General features: G+C 41.3%; 1 protein-coding gene across 1 annotated transcript; it reads right to left on the reverse strand.

The window, feature by feature from the left end:
* Window positions 1–11,082: 11,082 nt before the first annotated feature.
* Window positions 11,083–14,058, reverse strand: tmem74b (transmembrane protein 74B). The gene is made up of 2 exons (XM_069679110.1): window positions 13,843–14,058; window positions 11,083–11,718 (listed from the first exon to the last, which is right to left on the reverse strand). Exons 1-2 carry the CDS (start codon window positions 14,056–14,058, stop codon window positions 11,083–11,085), a joined length of 852 nt encoding a protein of 283 aa, XP_069535211.1.
* Between the last annotated feature and the right edge of the window lie 3,320 nt (window positions 14,059–17,378).

Raw genomic sequence — 17,378 nt, forward strand, 5'->3', positions numbered from 1 at the left:
AATACTTATGTAAATAAGTGTGTGTGTGTGTGTGTGTGTGTCCTCATTGTCATTCAGATCACTGAGCGTGGAGGAGATTTCGTTTCTGTCCTCCACACTTCTTCTTCACTCCCTCCATCCTCATCCTTCCTCTCCGTCTCTATTTTCCTTAATCTCCCTCTTTTTCCACCATCTTTTCTCCTTCATCTGCATCTCTTTCCATCCTTCATTTTTCTCCCTCTTATTCATCTCCCTTAAATTTATTCCTCCTCCATCCACATCTTTTTCCCCTCATTCTTTTTTCTCTCCCTCTTTCTCCTCCGCCTGCTTGATTTTCCTCCTCCATCTCTACTCTTATTTTCTTCTCCTGTATTTCTTCATATCTTTCTTCCTCCCGTATATCCTTCTCTCCTCCATCTTTTCATCTTCCTCTTTTCCTCATCTTCTCACCTACATCCACCCCTTTTCTCTCCTCTATCTTCCTTCTTTTTGTTCCGTCTATTCCCTGACGTTCCTCTAATTTTATTCATCCTCCTTCTTTAGTCTTCATTTATTTTCCTTTTTTTCCCTCTGAGTTCATGTCACTTCTTGTTCTTTCTCTTCTTCGTCTTTGTTCTCTCTTGCCTTCAGTCTCTTTCTCTCTCTGACCTCGACCTGATTCGTCTTCTTTTGTCTTCTTTTTCTCTTTTCTTTCTTCTTCAAACTCTCATAGACGAACACGAACATGTCGCTCTTTAACATCTATTTTCCAAACAGAAACTGGTCTCGTTCATGATCTCTGTGCTCCTCTATCTCTTTATTTTCTGTCTCTTCCTCCAGATTTACTAAATGATTTATTCATATCTTTCTTGTCTTCACTTTTAGCTCAACAAGCTGTTCTTTCCCTGTAGACAGGTGACAAACAGCCATCTCTGTTCTCTTTTTTACAGACAGTACACACAGGTAAAATGTGTTGCTCTGGTCTCAGCTGAGCTCCGCTAGCTTAAACTCTCAGATCCAGAGAAAAAACAAAGATAAGAAGAAAGAGGACCAACATGAAGCAGAAAAAGGTCGCAGAGAAAACCGGAAGAAGAAAAAATCAAGTGTTGGAGAAGGACAAAGAGTTAAACCAAAGAGAAAAGGGAGAAACAGGAGGGAAGAGAGCTACCTGTGTTACACATATAAAAATGAACATGGCACACTCAGCAGAAATAACAGAAACATGTGCAGCCCTGCGGTCATCCAGGCTGCAGGAAAAGTCATTTTAAAGTCACACACACACACACACACACACACACACACTGAGGTGGCTCCAGGTCTCAGATGAAGGTAATAAATCTCCCGTTGTCTCCCGGAGGAGACAGTGAGAGTATGAGACTCGTCTGCTAGCTGAGTCACAGAGACGCTGCAGAGACGACAGGTCAGAGTTCATATAGGAAGTTAAATTTGGATCATTGAGAGACTTTATATTAATGCTAAAGCTAACATCCAAAGTCACAAGATTAGAGTACATTTAATGTACAAAAATTAATGCTGCAGCTGTACGTTCCCCTGTTAACGTTATCACTGTTAAATAACATGCAGTGATTCTGTTACATTCAGTGCCAACTTGTCCCAGGATGCACTGCTGCATTTCTTCCATAAATACGGCTATTGCTCCTCGTCTTACATCCTCTGCTGTCATATCTTCTCTGTCAGATGTTACTTATTAAAAATGTCATTCATGTTAATTTATCAGGTGATCTTATTGAGACACAGGATCTCATTCTCGGGTGAGACGAGGTAAAGACAGGAAGTGCAAAAGTTGCAACTTAGTGTTTCTCGTACATTAAAAGAGAATAGGAGACTTTAAATCCAGGCTGACATAGTCTGAAGTTCTTCAGGGAAACCAACTACGTCAAACGACGGCACAGGTGCAGGAAGAACAACAGGTTTACACCTGAGACACAGAGAACAACTGCATCACCTGCAGGAGATTTTCACAATAAAAGTAATGCTGCACGTTCACAGATTCATGCAGACGGCAGTAAACTACGACTGGACCACAAAGCCCTTCTGTTTGAAGGGCAGGACGGCAAAATCATTAGCTTTAGCTTTTAGCTGGCCCGACCTTTATTTACGGTCCAGCACCACTAAATGATATCTGGTGACCGTCCGCCTGAATTAATGTGAACGAGGCGTAAAGATGTTTTAATTAATTTCTCTTTAAATATCACTAATCTGCAGCGGTGTGCACCAGAAGTTATCTCCTTGAACTTTTCCATATTTTGTCTCGTTACAACTGCAAATTAAAATGCATTTGCCTCAGGATGTAATAGACCAACATTAAAAAAGGCCTTTATTTTGAAGTATGGGAGGAAGTGTGAGGATTTCGCAAATAAAAAGAGAAACTCTTTGAGTGAAACCTCGGGAGAGATCAGCTGCCTCCAGGTGACTTCTCTTGTTCGTTAATTAAAACAGTAAAACCCAGATCATCTGTGAAGCTGCTTTAGTTCAGCTGAAGTTTAAAGGAGAGAAAAGAAGCAGCTCTTTAAAAAACAGCAAAACAGAAACTTTATTGTTCACGTGAACAAAACCAGAGTTAAAAATCAGCGTCATGGTTACAGTCTGTACAGAACAAGGCATCAGACGATCACAGCGTCACGTTAACATGCAGAGTCATGAACCTGAAGCACAAACTGAGACAGGAGACGACCTGTCGCTCCAACAACCACAGAGAAATCTCTCTGATATGTATGAATGTCATTACATCCATTTAACGAGTTTATACTCTCTTTACAAAAATCTCCATTTGTTCTTATCAGATCTCAGATTGGATGTTTTGCAAGAGGAATAATTTAAGATTTAAACATGTATAAAATGATAATAAATAAACTCTTTTCAGATTATGAGAAGGTTTGATTTTAACACCAAACACTGACTCACTGTGCTCGTCATTTAACACAGATAAACCCGCTGTGTGCACGTTAAACCTTAAACTCTGATTGTTCTCGTCTCTCTCTAAAACTGATCTTTTAATAATAACAAGAAATATTTAGATTCTTCAGCAAAGCCCGGAAAAATAATCATATTGTCATCATTAGAACTCGGCTCAGAGTTCCTGTTTTATTGAAACAATTTTGTAATAAAGACGTTTTTACAGGATGTGGAAGTTTGAAGCCTCCAATACAGACAGAGCGTCTTAACTGGACAATATTTAAAGCTCATTGTTTAATAATGACTTCATAATAACTTTATTTATACAGCAATTTTCCTAACATGGTTACAAAGTGCTTCACAAAAAATACAAAAGTAAAAAAAAAAATACAGAAAGATTTGACCAGTTTTTAATTAAAAAAAAAAAGCTCAAAATGTTCTTAGATGATTTTAAATAATTTTCAGTAAATGTATTTTAGCACAGACTGTGAGGAGAACAGCAAATAAGCTGTTCAATTTCCCCTCATATTAAAACAATAAACGGTTAAACATTTCTGTATATACTATATGTCTTTGACAAATAAAAAGTGAGAATATTTAATATTAATGTTTATTAACTCTTGTTTCCACTCAGTTAAACAGATGTATCACTTTTGCCAATTATATTAAAATTACAGAAACTAATTCTGTTTTTCTCTGAGTGGAAACCTTTAATATATTTCCATCTGATGACAGAAAAGCCCCTTTAATATACCAGTGAAATATCCCTTTAATGTCCATTTATCATGTATAATTTCTGTGCTAAATGTTACTGTAAAGATTCACATCTTTATTCACAAACAGACAAACACTTCTCTCTCAGGCCATCATATATTATTTATACATTTCATAGACGTTTATGTGCATTGTTTCTTTCTGGTGTCTGAAGCTGTCTATCACCTGGATAGGAAAGTTCACTTCCTGGTCCTGCTTTTATTTTGAAGGCTAAAGAGCTGCTAACACCATGTGACCTTAAACAGCTGATTCATCTCGTTACATTTCTCCACATGAACTTCTTAAAAAGCGACTGTTGTGTCACCTCCTGCAGTGTTACTGACACCATGAACTTTCAGACAGAATAAAAAAAACAGCAGGATGTTTGCAGGAGAGCGTCTGCACGGAGGTCATGTGACTGTTTACACTGAACATGTGACTGATTTAGTGATATTGCTGCTGCTGCTGCATCGCAGCGTTAATGTGTACATTCACGAGTCTCAGAGTTAAATGCTACTGCTGTGTTCATGAGTGTGTTTTTATGTCAGTAAATAAAGGGTTAAAGTGAATTAAAGGTGAGGTTTCAGGTGTATACAGCTGATCATTAAAGGTTCCAGCAGCAGGAGCGTCTGTGTGTCTCTGCAGCAGCAGGATGTGTGTGATTAATGAGGCTGAGAGTCGGGTCAGAAACCTGGACTCTGCAGGCATGTCCTTCAGTACAACACTGAATCACAAGCAGCTGAAGCTGACCTCTGACCCCTCAGTGTGGAGGAGGGGGAAAGAGCCTGTGTTCTGCAGGGGACTCAGTATTTTTCACTTATTAGAAAAACACAAACGCAGGTTGTTCTGTGAGTTCGAGTCATGATGCGTTTACTTTTAACTCTCCGTTTCAGTTCAACTTTCATCTCCCGAACTCCCACAGCGAGTGTAAGGATGCTGCAGGAAGTGAGAGGGACAGGTGAGTGCAGGTCCTCTGAAACCAACAGGAAGTTATTTCTTGTAGTTTGGCTGCAGATATAGGGGTTGTGACAAACAGCTAACAGGGGTCCTTTAAAACCCTTAGAGTTAGCATTAGCATCAGAGATAGTCAAACCGAACGCACAGACGTGATTTTTCGATTCAGTTAAACTTTCATTTTCCAAGGATATATTTTATTTAGCTCATTCAGCACATTAAATGTACCAATTAGCCACAATATTTAAATAATGCTTGAGTTTTCAGGAGCAGTGATTCACTTCCTGTTCATATCCTCAAAGCATCTTGGGAAATCAGGTTATTCTGCAAGTTAAAGAAGGACAAATAACAAGAGTTACTCTTAATATTCCTTTGTAATAAAACTTGGAGTTAGTTAGCGTCTAATAATAAAGAGATGTTTTATTCGTTAGCGTAGCGCTGCTGTTTGTCTCCTCTGTCCTCTGCAGCTTCTGTCCACTCAGCTAATCTTTGTCCTTTTTGTCCTGCTGTGAATTAAACCTCTGTGTTTTCTGTCTATGTTCTAAAGATATTTCGGACTAATGAAAGTCTCCTTTATTCCCACCAGGCCTCCTCAGGTTTATACTTCACTCTCCCTCGTTGAGGACACAACCAGAGGTTTGGTGTCCTCTGTCATGTCCTCTCAAGGACTTTAATGACACCTGAGACGCTCCAGCATCAGTCCTCTGATATAAATAGATCATTTCTATGGAAACAGTCATCGTGCTGCAGACTGAATAAAGATTGATTCTCTGAGTCTTCGGACGAGGAGCTCGAGTTTGTTCCGACGTTCAAACACGTCACAGAGGAAACCACCCTCTGTCTCCTTCTGCTCTGATCTGTAGTTAATCACATCGTTTAGAGCCGAGTTCACTGAATTAAGTTTAGTTTAGAACAGGGGTTCCCAACCCCCGGTCCGCGGACTGGTACCGGGCCGTAGGTTGTTCAGCACCGGGCCGCGAAACCGTCAGAGTCAGAACCGCCGAATGGGCTGTGTGAAGTGTGCAACCAAACAAAACTAAAACATGACTTCATTGAGAACCAACCGGGCCTCAGATTTACAACCATTAAGTCATGGGGTCGCAATAACATTCACGCTGATAGCGATCACAAACTTTGGACATTTTGACTCAATTAGTTGAAATTTTAAATTCTTTCAACAACCATGGGAGGTGATTTGGTTCCCATTAAAAACCTCTTGAACATTCTTAACTGAAAGGATCCTAAAAACAGAAAGATCATAACCTCTTTCATTTGGGCTCTTTCTTTTGTTTCCTATGTGCTTCTTTCAGCCGCTCACACGGATAAGAAAGACAGAGGATGATCACATCAAGTATGGGCTTCACTCCCTTTAAGAACCAGACTTCTCCTTTAAGAGTTTTTCCACAAAAGCATCTACCTTCACTCTGACCTGATTCTGTCCGCTCAGCCGAGTAACTTCACTCACTTGAAAGCCTCTCAGACCTTTTTCCTTCCAGCTCCGTGAGTCCAACCTGTGTGAAGTGAAGCAGAGAGAGCCATCATCCCTCCATCGTGACTCTAATCTCTCTCTCTCTCTCTCTCTGTCTCTGCATGAATCAGCCTCCGAGAGCTCCATTCATCCTCTTTAAACCCCACACTGAGCTGTTTATTCCTCTTTGTTCTGTGAAACCTGGATGTGATGTTTAAAGTGTTTGTCTCTATGCAGAGTCACTCGCCACGTGTTTCTCTGCAAGATGAGAATCTCTTCAGAAATCTCCTCACGTCTCTGCAGCATCCCATCCACCCTCCTCCATCTCTTCATCTCCTCCTCTCCTCTCTCTGTTTACGTCTTATTCCTCTCAGCCTGAAATCACAGCAGCGCTCTGACCTCTCAGATTCAATCTTAATGCTGCGCTATTTCCACATGCTGTGTTTGACATGTGCATCATTCTGCCTAACAGCTGAGTGTATAATCAGGCTCTCTGCAGGTTTGTTTTTTTTAAAGTCTGCAGCTCGTTCGGGTTCACCGCTCGTTCACGTCACTTCAGATCTGCTGAGTCAGAAAGTACAAATGTGTGTCAGACGGGTGGAGCTGCAGCAGAGCGAGCGGCGGCCTGAGACATCTGAGATCACATGATCAAACAGCCCCAGTCCAGCTGTTTTATTCATGAATGAGACAAAATATCTTTCAGTGCACTTCCAAGACACACGTGAGAAGAGGAAAAAGTACCTGAAGCTCTGCCTTGTTGTTGCAAAAGGCCTAACTGTATTTCTAAATAAAGTTTTGATTCTAAACGGTCTTTTTTGATCCTCTCGTCACTGTAGCAACTGTCGATCAACACACCCTTTAGTTTAATTCGCTGTGATGTTCTGACAAATCCCCGCCTGCTCAACAGTCACAAAGTGTTCGCTATGGGGTTTGCGTGTCAGCGTGTCTGACATCATGTGGTTGTTTCATGTTTGTTCTTTGCTCAAGGACACATCGGCAGAGACGGAATTGAACCTGCGACCGTTCAGTAACAGAACAATCACAACCTGCTGCACCAGAGAACAAACACAGATCGATGTTTGTGACGTTGTTATCAGAGGTTTTTATATTTTACATCATCTCAAAGTAAAATCATTAACAGTAGTTTCCTGCTGAATGTTTAAGGGACGTATGATGTGCTCACTTCTTAATGTTTTCTTACCATTTACAGTAAAAATGACTTTTTATGTGCTGAAGCTGCAACAATTACTTTACTTTACTTAAATATTAATTTATCAGACAGTGGTCCAAGGTATAATCTGCAGGCCTTGATTACTAGTTGATAACTGAAGTAGTTGTAAGTTACAGCACTAAAATACACAACACATGTGTTTGTGATTTAATTTATCTGAATAATCAACATCAAAGCTGTTTGTTCTCCTGCTCCGTTTCTATAAAGACTTTTATTTTGTCAGTTTAAAGCAAACTGCTGCTGACACAAAGAAATAAAACTGTTTCCTGTTTGTAGTTTCCTGTTTCCTGTTTGCATACCTGCGTTGCGTATTTGGTTTGTGAGCTCTGCTGGTCGTTTACATCCGACTCGTCTACATGAAGTATTTACAGAGTAAAATCAAACATGGTACATATTTCTAATGAACAGCTTGAGATCAGTTTGTGTGTGTGTTGGGCTCCAGATGTCCCTGTGTGTGTGTGTGTGTGTGTGTGTGTAGCTACATTGCCCTTGGCTAGTTGGCTCTCTATACAGACCTTGATACATCAGCATATTAATAATATTTGCGTATACACAATTTACAGTGTGTGTTTACTCGTTAAGGCATATAGAATCCTTACATGACATAAATAACATGTTTACATATAATACAGAGAAAGAGGCGACGTGTCGTTAAAGGTTCAGTCCACTCAAAACCTGCTTCCTGTCTGGACACATTTCATGGACTCATTTATATCATTTGTCATCACATTAAAGTTAAATTCAGCTTTCAATTAATTAAAACCAGAAAATCTTTTGTCAGGTTTTCTGATGACAGCAGTGACCAGGTTAGTTTTATACACTTTAAGAGTGAATCCAGTAAACTTGAACCTATTTTTACACGTTTGGGGAAACACATGACTAATAACTCACAATTAGAAACACCAAAGTCACAAAACAACACAACCAAACTAACTTATGCGGACCAGAAGCTCCTGTGTTCTAAAATGAGTGTTTTTGTCAATGGAGTCTGGTGGTACCAGTGTTTTGCTTTGATAGTGGAAACTCTCCTATTTCCATATTGGTTAGTTTGTTTGTGTTATTGTGCGTTACACAAATATTGTGTTGAATATGAACACACCAGTTCAAAAACCAAAGCCACACAATAACACAAAATAACTAAACAGCTGGAGGCAGCAGTAGAGCAGCAGCTCCTGTGTTATCCACTGTTAAATCACTGTTTTTGTCAATGGAGTCTGGTGCGTTTGAAGAGAGCGATGTAACATCTGTTTGTGGTTAAAAAAATCATCTTCCTCTGTAACAAAAAGCTCTATATCTGTGGGGATCCTTTCTGTAATGCTGTCAGACACTTAGAATAACAATCTGAGCCTGTCAGTGGAAACAACAAGAACTTTAAGTGGACGCACTTAGATCCATCAAGGATTATGTTGCAGCCTTTATAGCCTGTTTCACTGCTGCAGGCTGAACACATCGACGGGAGACATTCAAACACTTAGTAGTCATTTTAACCCCAAAATATGTAAAAATAGAGCACAGGTTTTAAAACATCCCCTTTGACACCTTTTAAACTTCAGATTAATATATAATCATTCAAGCTGCTGTTGGTGGACTTTTACTTGCAGCCTGACACAAAGACTCCTTCTGTGAAGCTGTGGAAAATGATGCTAGCTTGGTTAGTAAACAAGAGGCAACAGTTATTGGATGCTGCAGAATGTGACATCAGATGTGTGACATTCAATTATGAACATGTGACATTTAAGTCCGTCAGACTCCAGCAGTGAAAGTGTTAAATATCTCTTATAACTATGTGTTAAAAATGGGAAACTGTTCACGAATTTATATCACAGGATTTCTCGTCTAGTTTTGCAGATTTAAACATCTTTTCCAGCTGTTTAAGAACTCAAACACTGACACACCTCGACTAAATGCCTCAACGAAGCTGCTCAAAGTCCCTGTGATAAAAAAACAAAGCCGTCGTTTTCCTCCGTTCAGTTTCCTCTGACATGAAAAAAGAATCGATCTGCAGAAAAGACAAAATCTTTTCCATCCCAGGAGAGTTGTTGAGGAAGAAGAACACAAAGGATTTATGAAACTACTTAAAGAATTGATTGCCGACATAAACCTCGAAGGAGAGCTCTCTGACTTTCGTTGCAAAGCCTTCTGGGTAACGTGTGTCTCATTTCAGCTCCTTCTCTGCTCCGTGTGTTTTTGTATTTCCTTACACTTACTAGTGTCATTGTTCAACTTTGTGCTTTTTGGTGTAAAACAATCACATAAAAATCTTCAAAAGGCAAAACATTAAAGCTGCATGTAGCATTTTTTGACCACAAGGGGGCTCCAAAAACTGAAACCTTTGAGTGCCTCTGGAGGCAACTTTTATGCAAGATTTTGGGACTCTTAAAGCTCCTGTGAGGAGTTTTTCGCTGGTCATGAAACAGGCTGAAATTAATCCTGATTCCTGTATATGACCTACAAAAGCAAACCAGACCATCAGAGACAAGATTGATTATTTCTATATAGTTATTTTGAATGCCTGAAACTGCTGGTGGGGGGTAGGTGTCAGACGAAGCGATTAACTGCACGCTGCCTTTGTTTACATTTTCCAGGGCAGAAATTTAAAGTGAGTGATACATATGACTGTTAAAGAAAGCAGGATGAGAATTTTTGGTTAAAATCCACCACTTAAGCATGTACAGGACAAAATCAGCAGAGAGATAAGAGGTACGGCTTTGTCCACAGGGGGCGCCAAAATCAGCACAAATCGAAAGTTCCTCACAGGAGCTTTAGCATCATTTTTATCCAAACAGTTAAGAACAATTAAACTGTTTTATCTTATTTCTTGGGCCAGCTCTTTGTTGTTTTTTAATTGAAGAAAGCTGCTGACATTCAAACAGACAAAAGGCTTCTCAAGCTAATGTTTGTTTTGTCAATATTGCCAGCAATGTTGCCTACACCGCTGTCGGAGATGGAAACTTTTATGAAAAGTTATGATATTTTTAGAAGTAAACAACAGATTTCTTCTGATTTAAGACATTTTATAAGAACAAGAATAATCACGTTTAGCTCACTAGAACAGAAACGATGAGCTAAAAGCAGCTTCATGTTCAAACTCAGTGTTTCTTCAGAGTCATTTGGCCGAATGCACATTTTGACTGAACGTCCTTTTGAGCTACTGACTGAGTTTCCTGCAGGATGCAGAGGGTGTGTTTATGATGTTTGCATTGTCTGGTGATTGTGGGTGTAAATTTCACTTTCAGAACTGTTGCCTCAGTTTATCTGTGTGAGAGCTAGCATCACATTTCCATAATTACTTTATTTACACGGTCCAGTACTGACACTCTGTCTCCTGTCTGCTGACGCCCATCTATAGTTACAGATGTTCATACTCTGTGGTTCATCTTGGGGCAGATCTGAATGTTGAACATGTTCAGTCACCCGATGGACGAGTATCAACACTGGACTTTCAAAATAAAGCTTTGATCTTGTTTTCTGCCTCGGGATCTGTCTGACACAATGTGCTTTTATTGTGAAACTCTGATTAACACACTTATATTTATATATTTAAACTGTAATCTTTGAAATACAACCATTCATCTAAATGTGCTTTTTCTACACAGACAGAATCTTACCTCTCTTCTTCTCCACCTCATCGAGCGTCCGTAGCTCAGTTTTACATCCTTCAGAATAAATATCCACCCGCTCGCTCCTGCAGAGCCTTGTGCTCACCATGTGCTCCTCCTGTCAGCACAAACACGGGGACCTGCACCATTTTGATCCCCATTTTGCAGCTCATTCAAAGATTAAGTCAGAAGGTAAAGGAGGGTTAGATGACTCCATGTGCAGCATTAGAAGAAGACGAAGCAGCAGGAGGAGGGTTCCTGCTCGGTCCTGGTTCTGGTTTGGAATCTCGGCTCGGTCCAGCCTGCGTGTGATTCCTCGTCTCTGCATGTTCCACCAGAAACTCCTCCCCTCCGTCCCCTCCATCCCCGCACTCGCCTCCCACCGCCTCCCCGGTCGCCAGCTGCTTCATCCTCAGGTTGATGGAGCCGTAAGTCCTCTTGGGTCTGACGAAGGCGGCCCTGCGTCGGTACATCTCCCCCCTGCAGATGGACACCATGAGCAGCACGGACAGGAACATCCCCCCCAGCGTCAGCAGGCCCAGCCCCGCGATGATGCACTTGTCCAGGTGGGAGCCCAGCTGGGCGTAGTACATCTCCAGCTTCTCCATCTGACGCGCAGACACTGAGTTGGGGTCGACCTTGGCCTCCCGGGGGATGGTGTAGGCGATGACCACCAGGACGATCCCGCTCACCAGGAACACCAGGGCGAAGATGAAGCCGTAGTCCGCTGAGTGGTCGTCCGCGGGGTTAAACTCTGTGAAGTCCTGACCTTCATCCTGGACTCCAGCTTCATCCTCCTCATCGTACGACCGCGGAGAGAGCTCCGGGTGCTGCTCCGCCTGAGAGAGAAAGAAGACAAAGAAAAGATGACAAAGAGCAGAGTGAAGAAACCAAAAATTAATGAGGACATTAAAGAGAAAGACAAAGCACAGAAACAGATAGTTTTTGTTTGGATCATGAAAAAGGTCAGCTTCAATTTAAAAGTTCTTTAGAAATATTTTCGAAACATTATCACAGCAGAAGTTAAATATTTAGCCTTCAAATTAAACTTGTTTCGGTCTAACACATAATGTTCCTGTTTAATCTTAATCTCTATTGTGTAACCAGACTCTCTCTGACATGTGCTGACATTCTGTGTGACCTCTTTTTTTGGTTTAATTCACTGAGTCTGTGGAATTAAATCAATATCTGGCTCGAGAGCTTTGGGTTCAGTGTTTCAGTGTCAGGTTCGCTCCAAAATCTGGTCTCTGTTCCTGTTTACCCTCCATCGAGCTTTATTTAACTCTGGATTTAAGGAAAGCTTTTAGTATTTAGGACTTCAAGCAGCATCACAGAGAGGAACAGTTCATATCTGCAGGCAGGTTTTCTTAGTAAAAGAAAAGTAGGTAGAAGAAAACCTGGTTCTTCTCAGCAGTTTGGATGATTCAGTGTAAGCAGAGGGAAACCAAAGTCTGTTTGTCTACTAAACTATGTGTTTGGAACAGCTCACAATGTGACCTGCAGCTATTCTTTAAGAAAATACAACATGTTAATTAAAACATTAATATTAAGGCTACAATAATGTGATAATTCATGAGAGCAGTGTGTCGACGAAATATCTCGTGCCATCAAAACACTCTTAAGACATTTTCTTCAGGCTCAGTTATGTTCAGTGCTGATGAGCCAACAATGGCATGCTAACAAGCTAACCTTAGATAGCTAGCATGGTAAACCACCAACTGTTCATAAGAAGAGAACGTAGCCTCTGTGTCTTTAACCTGCATTCTCTCTAGTGTCCAGCAGGGGGCGACTCCACTGGCTGTATAAAAAAGCGTGATCCTATAGAAGTCTATGAGAAAATGGTCCTACTTCTCTCTTGATTTATTCCCTCAGCAAACATTTTCCTAATGAGTTTATGGTCTCAATCTCTAGTTACAAGTCTTCTTCAACACAGCATGATGTTCTTTTAGTCAATGATGCTCCCATTTATAGTCACAGAGACTACAATCGCCGATCCAATCAGCTACAGTCTGAGACGATATAGCCTCTGGGGACACTGGTGAACGTGCTGAGCGGTAAGCGATAAACAACTTCCCGTCAAGACTTCCTTTTCTGCGTGCTGCATTGTTCCAGAAAGAGAAACCGCTTTCTTGTTATTTACTTGTAATTAACGGGTCTGACCTTTTTTTATTTTAAAAACATTTTAACATCATGATGCAGATTTGTGAGAAGTAAAAATTCAAGCTTTGTCAGGTCTGTCCTTGAGAAGAGAAGAAAACTTCTGATGCATTTGAGGAAGTGGGGAAATCTGAACGCTGAACGACTTTGTGACACAGCGTCAAGGGAATTCATCTCAAGTTAAATTTTAGATCTAGAACAGATTGTTAGCTGTTAGCATGCATATGTCTGTTTATAGAGATTATTAAGAAGCTAAATCGTCGTCAGATCACGCTGACGGATGCCAGGATGTCATTACGGCGGATTACGTTCTGCCTGCTTTTGCTCTCCTCACGGACTGTTTTTCCTGCATACGCCGCAGCCTACTGATACGTGATTAGTCAATATTACTCGGACTACAAGCGTAACACCAGAACACTTGCCTTCCTGGACATCTTCACCTACAGATTCTACTATGTAGACTATTCTACTATGTAGAATCTGTAACTAGAGATTACAGAGACCATAAAGCAGGGGAGGGTTTAGGGCAGGGCTACCTGTGATTGACAGGTCACTACCACCTGTCAAACAGGATAGAGACGTAACAGCGTGTATCCACCTTCTTGTCTAAGTGTGATCACTTCTGGATCCAAAAAACCAAGATGGCGGCTGCCAGAATGCCAAACTTCAGGGTTCTAAATGAACAAGTGACGTCACCGTCAATACGTTCACCTTTTACACAGTCTGTCGTCCGGGATCATTAAATACCTCTGAAGATAAAACAACCTGTGTCATTACAGATGTTAAACATGGTTCTGACTTTATACCTTGCTGTTTGTTGAAGTCGACGTCGGACCCCCTGCGGACACAGTCGCCCCCTGCTGGTAGTCGTAGTCCTCGTCCTGCTGGTAGGAGGCGTTCTCAAACCCTCGGGCGGTGCAGCCCGCTGTGGTCCCCGTCCACGGTGCCGATGGCGGAGACACGCAGCCCCGCCCTCCTCCGCCTCGCAGCTCTCTGAGCTCTACGGCGTTAAAAGACTCCATGGACTCGATGAGCTCATGTCTCCACAAAGACTGCAGCCTGCATTATTCTCACTGAACACAGAGACACGTGTTAGATAACGGCAGAGCGAGAGGAACACGACATATAAACTGTTTAATAGACTGATATATTACTCCTGTAGAGACATGAGAGTCTGTTCTCGCTAACACTGTAGCATATTAATGCTATCACTCTGTAAATATTCAGCCTCTGGGGTCTAAATCTATCTATCTTAAGTCCTGTGAAAATACTCCTTTAATAAGAGTCTGAAGGGTCATTGTTTGGCCTGCAGAAGCTGTTCATAGTCATACTAAACTAGTACACAGTCATTAATACAAGTGACTGGATGATCTCAGAGCTCACAGACATATATCAGCACACACACACACACGCTCATCTTGGTTGTTAGTTATTTCCATTTTTTTCTCCTCTCATCACCATCATCGCTGTCACTTCCTGTCGATCCCAATGGAGAGTTTAAATCAGATCCTAAATCCTGAACAAATACTCTCTGTAACACACACACAAACACACATACACAGTACATGTGAAAGAAACACTTGTAACCTGCATGAATTCATTTTGTATTTTAACACATTGTTTCACAGAGAATAAATGAGAATAAATCTGAGTGTGTGTGCAGGTTAACACCTGAGAGCTGAGGGTGTGATCTTCACTCATGCGCAGATCTGTGTTCAAACAGCAGTTTCACACCAGGTTATTACAATCAGCAGTCTGTTGGATGTTACAGCAGGATGGCGGCTACAGTCTGTACTACAGGACTCATTTATCCTCCTGACACAGTTAATCCATCCCAGCAAACCTCAAGTGTAAATTCAGACATAAAATGCGTCTAAATGTGTGTTTTGGTCTTTAATCCTCCCGGAAACATCACATCTTTCATGTTTGTACAGCCGGTAATTCTCCGGTAGCTCCGGGCTGAGGTCGCCCACTGACACAGTTTGTATCCGAACATGAAGCCCCGATGGCCCGCAGGGAGTCTGACAGTCCGGCCGACACCAGAACCGTGACCTTGTGATGCGCAAAACTGCCCAAACCTGAACCACAAGACTACCCTGTGTGTGTGTGTGTGTGTGTGTGTGTGTGTGTGTGTGCGCGTGCGTGCGTGCGTGTGTGTGAGATAATATCAGCCGGGTCTGATAAGCAGCACACCGTTTGACATGTTATTCATTGCCCGGACCTGGCGGCTGATAACCCGGCCTGGGAGAGGAAGGATAGCCCGGGTCAAACTGGATCTTTTTCTGGGTTAAAAATACGCAAAATAAGCGCCGATTTCTCCGGAGGGAAACACCGGGGAGGATTCAGCATCCAAGCTGGCTGCATCCACCCCAACACCCCGCAGAATAACGAGTAAACACCGCCGATCAGCACCGATAATCAGCTGGGGAGATCGATGAGAGGAGGCAGAAAGTGGTCGGAGGGACAGACGGGGCTTACCTGGTGATGGAGCCGCGCGGCCGGGAGGCAGGAGGACATCCGGAGAGATGGAGGCTACTGCTGGAGGATGTGAGGAGGGAGGAGAGAGGAGAGGAGGGAAAAGGAGGGAGAGAGAGAGAGAGAGCAAGAGAGAGAGGTGACACTGAGCATGCGCAGAAAGCAGCCTGTGGTTTTCTCAGTTGGTGATGAAGCTGGAGTCTCAGAGAAAGGTGTGGTGGGGAAATATACAGCAATAAATGAATGAATGGAGTGCAGTTACAATGATATTAACCGGTTAGAAGATTATTGATAATTAGGGAATGTAAAAAGATCAATCAGAAGACAAAATCAACAGGATAGAATAAAAGATTACCAGGAAACACTTAACATCCTCCATAATAAAATAAAAACATGTCTATTTTCTACACAACACACAATTAAAAAAATATATGAACACATTTTTCATTTGCTTTATGGTGTGTGTCACTCAACATGTGATGTGTTCGTGACCTGTCAGTCACAGGTAGCCCCACCCGAAACTCTCCCCTGCTTTATGGTCTCTGTGACTCTAAATGGGAGCATCATTGACTAAATGAACATCATACAGTGTTGAAGAAGACTTGAAACTAGAGATTGAGACCATAAACTCATTCGGAAAATGTTTACTGAGGAAATAAATCAAGAGAGAAGGAGAACCATTTTCTCATAGACTTCTATAGAATCAATCAACAATTCTTTCACAACCCCCTGCTGGATATTAGAGAAAGTGCAGGTTTAAGACACCACCTGTGAAACAGAGAGGCTACGTCTCCTTCTTATAAACAGTTTGTTTGCCATGTTCATCATCTTAGGTTAGCCTGTTAGCATGCTAACATTTGCTAAGTCTAAATGGGATTTTCTTACGTGTTCAGGTATTTAATCATGAATCAAAAATACAACTCAATTAACTGAATTAATCTTACACATTTGTGCATCAAATGTCGCTGCAATCCATCAAAGAGCTGTTGAGATATTTTAGTCTGGTCTAGCCGATGCCCATTAAGCCAAGCTAAGCTGCTAGCAAGGCTGTACAGCTTCTTTTTCGTTTTTTAACGCTTAAAAGATAAATAAATTGCTTCAAAACTGCCCTTATTACTTTAAAACACATTCAATAAAATGGTCAATTTAGGACCACAATCCTCTTGAATCTTAAAATCTTTCTTACATGTAAAGAGAAATAAAATCTTTGCGAGATAAAATATGATCATGATAGCGGAGATGCTCTTGAATGCAGCTCACCCCAGCTGTGAAGAGAAATCAAATCTGTCCTAAAATGTGAATAAAATCCAGCAGAGAATAAACATGTGAAAATTCAACTTATAGAAACTGATTACATGTTTTAATTTCGGGTCTTTGATCTCCTTCAGAAAGATTAAAAAAAAAAAAAAAAGGATGATAATCCAAATAGAAGAACCCTTCCTGTTACCATGGCAACACATATCTAGTGCAGACATGAGGGATTTTTTTTTATATAAAACATGCAGCAATCATAAAAAGATCCGTTTCATCTCCTTCATTCAAAATCTGCTTTAAACGGCTGATTCTTCCTCTGTTGAACAGCCTGTTAAAGGGTAATTACACTTTTTGGAGTCAATCCTGGCCCCGTAGTTTTACAGATGTTTTTGGGGTCTAAATTGTTAATAACTACAAAAAGAAAGCATGAAACATGTTCTCTTTATTTCCCTATAATACTGAACTCTTTCTCTGCTGTCTCTATCTGAAGAAACAACCTGTGAGTCTGCGAGAAGTCATCCATGTAAAAACCATCCGCCCGTGAAAATGTGGAATAATCTGGTGTCACGGTGGCTGGGATCATTCTCCTCCATCCTCTGGCAGATTATCGGCG

Source organism: Semicossyphus pulcher, unplaced genomic scaffold (assembly GCF_022749685.1).
Source record: "Semicossyphus pulcher isolate SPU_LCO1_2020_fin unplaced genomic scaffold, fSemPul1.0.p SCAF_3, whole genome shotgun sequence".
Taxonomy (NCBI): domain Eukaryota; kingdom Metazoa; phylum Chordata; class Actinopteri; order Labriformes; family Labridae; genus Semicossyphus; species Semicossyphus pulcher.

Excerpts from the sequence above, each read along its gene's own strand:
- tmem74b (XM_069679110.1), bottom strand. The coding sequence starts at position 14,058 with ATGGAGTCTTTTAACGCCGTAGAGCTCAGAGAGCTGCGAGGCGGAGGA. Across the intron at positions 11,719-13,842 it reads CGACTTCAACAAACAGCAAG|GCGGAGCAGCACCCGGAGCT; the intron begins GTATAAAGTCAG and ends TTTCTCTCTCAG.